The sequence below is a fragment of the Diabrotica undecimpunctata genome, chromosome 3 (genome assembly GCF_040954645.1).
Source record: "Diabrotica undecimpunctata isolate CICGRU chromosome 3, icDiaUnde3, whole genome shotgun sequence".
In the NCBI taxonomy this organism is placed as follows: Eukaryota; Metazoa; Arthropoda; class Insecta; order Coleoptera; family Chrysomelidae; genus Diabrotica; species Diabrotica undecimpunctata.
This window is the reverse complement of record NC_092805.1, coordinates 108,463,342-108,474,853: the sequence shown is the minus strand read 5'-3', so window position 1 is coordinate 108,474,853 and position 11,512 is coordinate 108,463,342. Positions and strand designations below refer to the sequence as shown.

Here is an 11,512-nt window from a genome sequence, read left to right as displayed (position 1 = left end):
ATGTAAAATATAGGCAACAGTATTCATGACACAAACCTCAAAATATTCTCCAAATATATGTCTTTTTTAGTTCCTATACTTCTCTTTTCATATCATTATTTATATATCTTTTTATGTCTTACTCTTTTCTGATCGTCTTCCTTGCTAAATCCTCCTGTTTCGTATCTGTGTTATACTTTGTCTCAAAGTACCTAGTCTGTACAGGGTAAGATATGTAATGCTAACCTTATGGGAATTTCGCCAAGACGTTGTCAGTTTTATGCAGTGGGCGATGGCGTTCTCTATTGTCTATCTTTCAAAATAAACGGAATAAACCAGGAGTTCTCAACAAGTCCTCACGTAAAATTTTATGTAATTTACAAATATCGTTTGCTAATAATTTTACATAATACTATACATTATTTGTTTCTAATAGTAACTTATCAACTTTTATCTTTTATTAGTAGCAGTAGTATAATAAAATGTGCATTAAATAAACATTTGTTTCAAAGTTTAAAATAATTCCGGTAATTTCTACTAACTGCCAAATTTAAAATGGTAGTTATGTCCCTGCGGTGTTAATTACTGCCATAATATGTAAGGAATTTGTAATTTTGGTTGATATCAACTGCAAATACTTTCTTCTAAGTTATTCAGTAATTAAGAAGCAATTAGAGTAATTCTTGTACAGAATATGTTTAAAAGCTTGATACATTCCAAGGCCTTAATTAGTCTTTATTTGTTCTTCGGAGCGCGTAAACATATTCGAGTTACGATTATTTGTACCATCTTGCATGTACTGTTACTGTTTTGTTATTGTTATTATTTGTTGGTGGCTGTTGTTGTGATTTGCTGTTGGCAATTATTGTTATTTTCTGTTGTTGGCTATTGTTATATTTGACGCCGAATTTTTACCGTAAAGTGGAGGAAATTGTTCAATGGAAACGTGGAAAAGCTCTGAAACTTTCAGAGAAGCAGATACTAATGAATATTATTAATTATCATCTTAATCAGGATAACAACGATTCTGTATCAAGTGGAATTAGGAAAGTGTCAGAAATGAGTGGTGTTTGCCAAAAGACTCTGTTTCGCATACGACAGGAATATTCATCACCTGCTGGATTACAATCTCCAAAAAGCAGTCCCAAGAAGCGAAAGGTTGGTAATTCTCGTGGCAACAAGTACGATGAAGGTGTCAGGGGCCAAATTCGTAGAATAGTTCATCAATTTTTTCGTGATAACATACCACCAACAATAAACACCATATTAACTGTTGTAAATGTCGAAGAAACTTTGCCCAACTTTTCACGGGCCACGCTACATCGCTTGCTGAGTGATATGGATTTTGTGTTTATAAAACGTGGCAGAAATTCAATTTTGATTGAAAAACCAGAAATCATCTCGTGGCGTCATCGTTATTTACGCGCAATTCGTAAATACCATGCAGAAGGATACAACATAGTGTATTTGGATGAATCATGGGTAAATATCGGGCACAGTGTGAAAAAGAATGGATTGATAAAACAATTACATCTCACCGCGATGCTTTTGTTCGTGGTCTGACAACAGGATTAAAAGCTCCAACAGCTCGTGGTGCACGGTTCGTTTTACTGCACGCAGGATCTACTAATGGATTTGTTGATGGAGCAGAGCTTAAGTTTTTGGCAAAGAAAAATACTCAGGACTACCACGACGAAATGGATGGACCGACCTTCGAAGATTGGTTCGAAAATAACTGAATGCTAAATTTGCCAGAAAAAACTGTTGTGGTAATGGACAATGCCTCCTATCACAGCAGAAAGTCAGAACAAATTCCCAACAGTTCAACACTAAAAAAAGATATTCAAGAATGGCTTCTGTCAAAGGACCTATTTTTTGAAGAAGACTACCTAGAATGCGAGTTACTTGATATAGTCAAGGCCTTCAGAGCAAAATATGACAGGTACATAATAGAAGATATTGCCAAAAAGCACAATATGACGATTCTGAGGCTTCCACCCTATCACTGTGAACTCAATCCTATTGAAATGGTTTGGAGTGAAGAGAAACGGTATATAGCTGGACGCAACGCGAATTTTAAAGAAGCTGAAATGCGAAATTTAATTACAGCAGCGTACCAGGTCATTAAGCTAGAGAAATGGAAAAACTACGTAAACCACGTAATAGCAACAGAAAAAAAAAATGTGGGAAATTGACAATTTGTTGGATGATGATATCGAACCAATTATTATAAATATAAATAACGGAGATAGTGATGACAGTGACGATAATAATAATGATAATGATTGTGAAGCAGAAACTAAATGTGACAGCGATTGACAGAAGGAACTAAATATAATGGTGTACAATTACGACTACTTACACACGAAATTAAATACAATGACTTCTTTTATTTTTAACTTATTTATTAGTTTTATTTTCGTATATTTCTACATTTTGTTACTGCCAATATATACAGTGCGGTTTTTAAAAGTTCTTTCCTCCTTAACTTTTGAACGGAACAATACATAAATAAAATGTTTCTTTATATTTTAGTTCAATTTTATTTGATTTTATTTAAATCTATAAACAAATGGTTTGTATCGCTAGCACATACTGTAGAATTAAAAACAAACTGCTTGTGTGACATAAATAAAAGGCATTTCTTAATTTCTATTTTATTTTAATTTAACAAAAGTATGTTGTAGCAAATATTATTTATGTTTGAAAACCAGTGACAGAAGGAAGCCAGGCAGGGTCGTTAGTGGGCATTAGTACTTAAGCTACCCTCAACACAAAAGATGGATTAGGCTAAGTAGTAAGATGTGACGTTTATTTTAATACAAGTTTGCAAAGAAGTATGGCATCGATGTTGTGCATTTACCCTGTACAGACTAGTCACTTTGAGACAATCTATAGCTGATAGCAGAACTAGTCCCATCACAATGCTTTCAAAAAATCTCTCAAAACAACATAGGTACTAATGATACCTATCAGGTATAATCAAAAACCCTATGGAAAAGATGCTGAACATCAGCTCGAACGTATTATGAGACTGTTACAGAGTAATTTTCCTGGTTAATGTACCCTAGATGATGACCTGTAAAGGAGTTATCCGGAAGAAGTTCGAAGAGTCCAACAGACAAGTAAAATAGAAGATTCGAACATTCAAAAAATTTGAATCATGAATTTTTTTCATGAATTTCTCCAAAGGTATTTGAATAAATAGAGCTGCATTTAAGCAGCTATTTAAAGCTAGCCGTTTATTAGGATATATACTAAAAATCTATAGGAACGTAAATCTGGCGTTTCCATCACAGTCTCTCTATTGTTCTGAAGCTATTTTCTTGTGTCATTTTAAAGTAACTACTATTTAAATGAGAATAAGCCACAATTAAAGGTTAAAGTACGTTTACTGATGTTTCAATTTACACTTCGGAAATCGTTCTCAAAATACAAACATTAGTAAATTAAACAAATTTTGTTTTTTGTTACTTAGTGAAAAATTCTTCTAATTTAATTTTATCTGACTCATCTATATTGACAATTCAGACATACATTATACATTTTAAAGTAGACGACTTTAAAATATAGTATTATGAGGTTTTTTTCCTGGTTTTTCCCTCATAATTTACTATGGAATCGCTAACAGGAGAATTTTACTGTCATCATGGCATGTATTTGTCTTGTTAAAGACGAATTACATGTTATGATCTTTTCTGACGGATATTCTCAAGTTAAAGTTACATCGACATGTCCACATAAAAGTGGACCTAATTTGTACATATATTTTTCAAATCTATTTTTTAGGATTTTTTGAGTAATTTTAAGCCAAAATCTCTAAAGTCTTTTTTTATCTTCTTCTTAAGGTGTCTTCTCCATTACTGAAGGTTGGCTATAACTACAGCAAATTGCTCTCTATCTTGAGCTGTTCTTAGTATCGAATGTGTGTCCATGCCTGTCCAGTCCCTTAGTTCCTTCAACCAGGAGCATTTTCTTCTTCCTGGAACTCTTCTTCCTTCCACTTTCCCTTTCATTATAAGTCGTAGGAATTTATATTTTTCTCCTCTGTAAATATGTCCTAATAGATAACTCGTTTTTCTGTTTTTTACAATATTTAGGAGTTCTCTCTAAGTACCCATTCTTCTCAGCACCTCGTTGTTGGTCACGTACTCTGTCCAAAAGATCTTCAGCATCCTTCGAAAAACCCACATCTCAAAGGTTCCTATACGCCTCATACTTGTAATACCGAGAATCCATGTTTCCACTCCGTATAGCAATATGGAATAAATAAACGTTTTTTACAAATTGGTATCGGATATCCAACGATAACATAGAGTTTATTAGGAATTTTTTCATTCGTTGAAATGCGGACCTAGCATATTCTATACGAGCACGTATTTCGACCTCGTGGTCAAGATCGTTTGTTATTCAGCAACCAAGATACTGGAATCTTTGTACTGGTTCTATATGTTTGTTATAGATACAAATATTAATGTCGACATTTGGTGCACGTGTAACAGCCATTACTTTTGTTTTATTTGTGTTTATATTTAGTCCCAAGCCATCTCCCTCTGTGGTTATGACATTCAAAAGTCGTTGTAAACCCTCAGCACTGTCCGCAATAATGTCGGTGTCGTCTGCGTATCTTTTTTTATACACAAAAGAAAAAAAAAGAAATATGACAATTTTCAAGGCTCAAAAACAGAAGTAAGAATTATTATTTCATAATAACGGGAATAATATCGTACTTCGACGAACTATTGCCGCACCTTGTATATATATATATATATATATATATATATATATATATATATATATATATATATATATATATATATAATATACATATACATACATGCACTTTATATATATATATATATATATATATATATATATATATATATATATCTATATATATATATATATATATTATAACACTATTGTTTATAAATACTAAAATAATTAACTAAAAACGCCTCAATAGATTTTTAAAAACTAAATAGTTTTTTTATAAATAATATATTACTTGTAGATTGTAAATTTTATGACATCGTACTTTCAAAACAAAAGTTACAGTGTCTACTATTCTGTAAGTTTCAGCATGGCCAGTTCAAAATTCAAACCGATAACAATCTTATAATTTTGTTGTAATCTACCAACGTGTTGTACAAAGTAATCGATATGGCAACCCTGTTAGCATGACGTTCCGTTTCAAGCCTTTCGAAGCCGAAAGTAATGCTATCTATCGATGATAAAGATTACCGATGTTTCAGATGGAGCCATCTCTCTACAACACAATTTAGTGGCGGCAGTTCAAGATATAATTCTTGTTTAACGAGATTTTTCATATGTTTCAGGAAAAAATATTATTATTACAGTTTTATCTATGTTGTTATTAAAATTTCTTCCGGTTTCCTACAGGTAGCTTTATTATAAGCCGGAACATTATTTTTTTATATTGTGGCAAAATTGTACATTCAAAAATTTTCAAAAAATTTAAAAGTATTTCTTAGTATTATATCTTTATGCTGTAAGAAAATTAACTAAATTGTATGTTTGGTTTTCCCGCTTTATACTTGGAAAAAAGTAGTTTTTTTGAGTTTTTCGAAAACGAAAACATGAAGTTTTCTCAAAATGTGTCAAAATACTTCTAGTTATTACAGATACCTTCTCAAATTTTTTGAATGTGTAGTTGTTACACGAACTTATGTCTGCATTCCTGGAAATATTAACAATTGGAGCTTAAAATGCAATGGGCAATCAATTTTTTAAACGTGATAAAGCTAGACGAAAAGATTACAAATTTAGTACAATATATTTAGCCAAATACAACACAAATAATGCATTAAATTCACGAATTATATTCATTGTTCCTCCACTTCTTAACAGCCCTTTATCAAAAATCCCAGTATACAGAAACAATTTATCATGTATTTCACACACATTATTTATACTGCAATTTCCTAGTTTTCCAAATAATGTACAAAATTCTCCAAACTTCACACTTCTAAAATAGAGCTGAATACATTCAGAACCATCACAATATGTTTCGTAGAATCCATAATTAACGTTCTCCAATTTATTTTTATGCGGCTGTTTTTTTAAATGTTGTAAGATGCCTCTGTCTAATTCTATTGCATACCTAGTAATTTCATTAGATAACGAACACGTCAACATTGAATCTGTTTTTGATAAGCAGCAGGTTCTACAATTTGTTACATTCAAACCTTTAGGACAGGCACATTCTTCTAATCCAACTCTAGTACATTCTTCACTGTGACACCGACTGCCTCGGCAGTATCCATTTACACCGCAAGTACAAGTCTTTTCATTTGTCTTACAAGGGCATGCTTTCTGAAAATGTTTACATTCCTGAAAATAAGACATTAGAGTTATAATCCAGATATAAAACTGTTCAAATATTACCCAACTATTACATTACAGTAAATTTATTCTTCGTGACAATAGTGTAAACGGTCCTACTCGGGTAATACCTATAGCTTGAGACTTAAGAAAAGAGATGCATAAAGAGCTATTTTTTCTGACCTCGTTGGTATAATCTGAGCAACAAGTTTGCAGAGTGTGAGCTTAATTTATAAAGGAACTTAAATGAAAACAATTTTCCAAATTATGTAGTTATAGAAAAAGATAATTATGTAGGTATGTAGAATGTGTTTTTGATGAAAACATTTCGATAATTATTGTATAACAATAAAGTTAATGTAAAAATTTAGTTAAGGGGTCTTTAAATTAAGTGGTCGTTAAATTAAGTGGTCTAATTATTTTTCTTTTAAATAAAAATGATTAGAAAAATAAATATAACTTGACTACACACGAATCTTGAAATAATTTAATTTTTAACATAAGACTACAAAAAAAAACAAGATTAATGTTAAGGTTCAAAAGGTAAGTCTTCTGTAACGGAATGGCTATTTTCTAGAGAATTCAAGTTATTATTGCACTATCTTCCTGCAAATGTATTTTTATTTCATTTACAATTAAATCTAGAGATTCCTTTTCCATAAAATAACGCTCGAAAGCGTGTTCTCAATATTTTTCCACTACTCTAGGAAAAATCACAATATTTATAAACATTTTAAAATTTAAATTTTTATCTGCTACATATCGTTTTAGAGCAGCCAACACTATAGTACAGTGGCGGCCGGTCAGGGTACACCTTTATAGATATTATAGATTTTTTTTTAATATTTAATTTAATCAGTATTTCGATAATTAATTGTGGCAAGTAATAAGTTGATGCCATTTGTTTCTGTGAAACAAATAAAATATCTGTGAGATAATAAAGACTGAATTTTATTTATGGTTTTTAAAAGAATTCGACCAGACTAAATTTTATTCATGGTTTTTAAAAGATTTTGTCCAATCTGAGCATTAAGAGATCCCTGCGTAAGACAATTTAAAAAATTAATGATCCGAAATCCGAGACATTCATCCGCCTGTGTGAATTCTTAAAAAGACGCGTTTCGGGGTTTCGGCAAGCCGATTCCGCTTGACGATAATATACATGTGATAATCAACGGAATATTAGTTGATGAGCACAAAACATACATTTCTCTCCTTGCGCATTTAATTGCCAAGTACGGCAAATTTAAATTTGCCGATGCCTCATTTGGATTGGCCGCAAACTTTACCTTGCGAGCGCGAGAGGAAATGTTATTTTGGACTGGATAAGTACTTAAGAACTTAAATAGTGAAGCGATATTGAGTGCACGGACTGGATTTTCTTTCTGGGATTTATTTTTATTTTCTAAAGTAATACTGCGATACGTTACCACTGCCGTAAATAGTTAAAGGGTTTATGATATATTAGAAGTTTTTTCTTAATTAAAGTGTAAACAAATTCAGGTAAATTAACCTAAAAAATGCAAGCTATGGGAGAAACTAAATACTTATTGATAAATCTAATATTGTAAAATATATTTTGCAAAATGGGTTTTCATCTATTCCATACGAAGAACAAATTGTTATTAAAAATAAGAGGTGTCCCTTGCCTAAAATGTCCCGGCTTATAAATATTAGTAAGGGAAGTAATAGATCATTTTCAGATAATTGGTACAGCAAGTACTTATGGATTACCGGGAGTGAAATAAAAAACAAACTTTTCTGTTGGCCTTGCATTTTATTTTCTTGTGCGAGAAAACGAAGTGCAAAGCCTGAAGAATAGAGACGAAATAAGGTCAAGAAACTTATTAACTCTGGTAAGCTCTACGAGTCAAATAAAGGTACAATCATGTACGCTCGACAGATGAAAGAAGCTTGTTCTCAAACTTGTTTGAAATGTTTTGAAAATTCTGTGGATATAAGAACGCATATTCATCGAAAATTTTGGAACCTGGGTAACATAAATTTATAAAGAGATTTTATATTAAGATATATCAATGAAATTAGACCTAAGTATCAAAATAAAACACCTGGAAGCAATCGCAAACCTAACTTGCAATATAAATTTAGGATTAATGATAAGGACACTCGAGTATGCAAGACATTTTTTCTCAATACTTTGGGAGTGAGTGATCGATACATTTACACCACATGGAAGAAAACTGATGATGCTGGTATCCTCGAAGATTACCGAAGAGGGAAGCATGTGCCTCATAAAAATCTGATGAAGTTGGCTTGGAAAAAATACGTCAGCACATAAAGATGTTCCCGACCATCGAAAGTCACTATTTAAGGACTCAAACTAGTAGAGCTTTTATTGATGGTAGCTTAACCATATCCGAAATGTATAGACTATACAAAGTTAAGTGCATTTCAGACGGCGATATTTGTCTTAAGAAACATCACTATGAACGCATCTTTAATTATGAATTTAACATTGGATTCTTTTCTCCTAAAAAAGACCAATGTTCAGAGGGTGAAGTATATAAAACTCTAATGAAGAGCAGAGAAAATCATTGCAGGGCAACTACAACTTGCATATTAAAAACAAAAATCAAGCACGCGAATCAAAGAAACAAGATCTAGAATTAGCTAATGATGTCAACCGTATGCGATTACGATCTTCAAGCTGTATTACAGACGCCATGCGGAGATGTATCAATGTTTTATTATAAGCGACGTTTAAATATGTATAATTTCACATTATTTGATAACGTATCCAAGCAAGGATACTGCTTTATGTGGAATGAGTCTGTCTGTAGCGAAACGAGGAAGTAATAAAATTGCAAGTTGTGTCTATTATTACATGACAAATCATGCAATAAGCAAAAATTTAATTTTTTTTAGCGACAACTGTGCCGGGTAGAACAAAAATTAATTTATCGCCTCTGTGTATTTGTATATTTTTACTAATGTGGGTCATATAGAATCGATTACCCACAAGTTTTTAATCAGAGGCCACACACAAAACGCTGGTGACAACATGCACTCATTAATAGAGCGGCAAAAGAAAAGAGTGCTGAAGAGCGGTCCAATTTATATTCTTACTGAATGGGCAACTGTAGTGAAATGTAGCAAAAAAAGTGGTTCAACCTACATAGTCCGGGAAATGGAAACAAAGGATAGCATTGATTTTAAACATGTTTCCTTTCTGTTGGGAAACAACTATAAAATTGATCAAAATAAAGAAAATGTGAAGTGGACAGATTTAAAAATTCTGCAATGTAGAAAAGATAGTCCGCACACAATTTTCTTTAAGTACAACTATGATGACGAACTATGAAATTCTTTTAATCTAAAAAAATCATCACGGACTACACTTAATATACGAGAAGTGCTACTTAAACCTGCCTACAAAGGACAGCCAAAAAGAAAGATTTGTTATACTTATGCCATTCGGGTATGATACCAGAAGCGCACCATAGTTTTATAAAAATATTTTGGCCCAAGATGATATACGAGAAGAGGACAACAACTAACAGAAAATGTGTCTACACTTTTTACAATTTTCTCCGTGCAAAAGTGTTGTAACTTTAAAATTCTAATACTAAATGTTTGTGATTAACAATTTTCTCCGTGCAAAAGTGTTGTAACTTTGAAATTCCTAATTTTTTAGCATTAATATTATTTTATTTAAATTTCTATTTTTGGTTAATGTAATATAGGCTGAAAAGCATGCAAAATCATAATTAAATGTTAATTTTCTTAAAACTTGTGTCTTATTTCAACGATATTAACACGAAAATAAACAGAATCGTCTTTATCTCGAAACTACTTATTCTGACTTACCTGCAGTCGATTTTTTGGACTTATTTTAAAAATTAACAGAAAGATTAAAAAAAAGAATATCTGTCAATAAAAGATTGGATTCGTAACGATTGTCAAAATTTAGAAGTTATAAATGTCATCCAATTAATAACAATATTGAATCGTCTGTTAACATCAACAGAAAACAATTCAAAGCAACCACAAGACCATGCAGAAGTTAGAATGGCGACCTATTAACTACAAGAAAAGATGTATTGAATATATAGGTGGAATACTTTAACCAGGCACTTAATATAGAGGAAGAAGAAGAAAACCTAAAAGACGAAAGAGATGAGGTAAGGGGAACAAACGAGAGGGAAGAGCACCACCAACGATTCTTAAAGTTAAAGATGCAGTTAAAAAACTAGCCAGTAAAAAATCACCCGGAATTAATCCCAATTGAACTATATAAAGAAGGTGGTCACGATACCATAATGGCATTACAGCAGCTTATAAAAGAAATATGGACACAGAAATCCCTCCCCAATGATTGGAATATTGGAATACTTTGCACCATTCACAAAAAAAGCAAATATCTTTGAATGCTCTAACCATATGCAGAAAGGAAAGTAGAAAAATACCAGGCTGGTTTCAGAGTAACTACATCGCCAATTCATCAGATTGCAACCCTGAAACAAATTTTAGAAAAAAACACTGGAATATAGCATTCCATTCCATGACATTCCAAGAGAAATGTTCAAAGCAATGAAAGTGATAGGAATACCAAATCAGTTGGTAAATTTGACAAAACTAACTCTTGAAAAAGTTGAATGTATAGTACGAATTCACCTGTAACCTTTTAAAACAAATAATGAGCTGCGCCAGGGAGACCCTCTCTCCTGTATACTGTTCAATCTGGCTCTGGAAAAAGTAATACGTATGTCACAAATCACAACCAGGACTTCGCATCGAGACAGCAAGGTGAACAGACGTATTTTAATACGAGTTCCTAAGCTATCAATATTAAAAAAGTAAAACACACAAGTATTTAGTTAATTAGTTTTTATTTAATAAAAACGGTGTGATAATCAAGTTCATCTAAGATCAACGGTTGAATCTGCAAAAACCAGTAAGTAAACAAAGTTTGTTTACATATATTTAAGCATTTATTGTCAATCGAAAAACACCCATCATTTTTCGAAGTTTTGCTTAATTGAAATATCAAAACAAGTTCGTCAGGTGAACAGGACCGCACTCACCCACAATTTAAATTATTAATGTGGCGTTCAAATAATGGATAACAAAAATCCAGGGAGCCATGTCCCCAACTCTCCTCTGAACCTTCCCATACCTAGTAATTCAACTCAATACAATTCTCAATCATACGCATCAATTACAATAA

General features: G+C 32.1%; 1 protein-coding gene across 1 annotated transcript in view; it reads right to left on the bottom strand.

Moving 5' to 3' along the window:
* Positions 1-5,757: 5,757 nt before the first annotated feature.
* The window catches only part of LOC140436013 (disintegrin and metalloproteinase domain-containing protein 10-like), a 29,322-nt gene continuing 23,567 nt past the window's right edge, over positions 5,758-11,512 (bottom strand). Inside the window, exon 6 of the mRNA XM_072524723.1 lies at positions 5,758-6,333. Within this exon, the coding sequence (XP_072380824.1) occupies positions 5,758-6,333 (576 nt within the window). The remainder of the gene's footprint in view (positions 6,334-11,512) is intronic.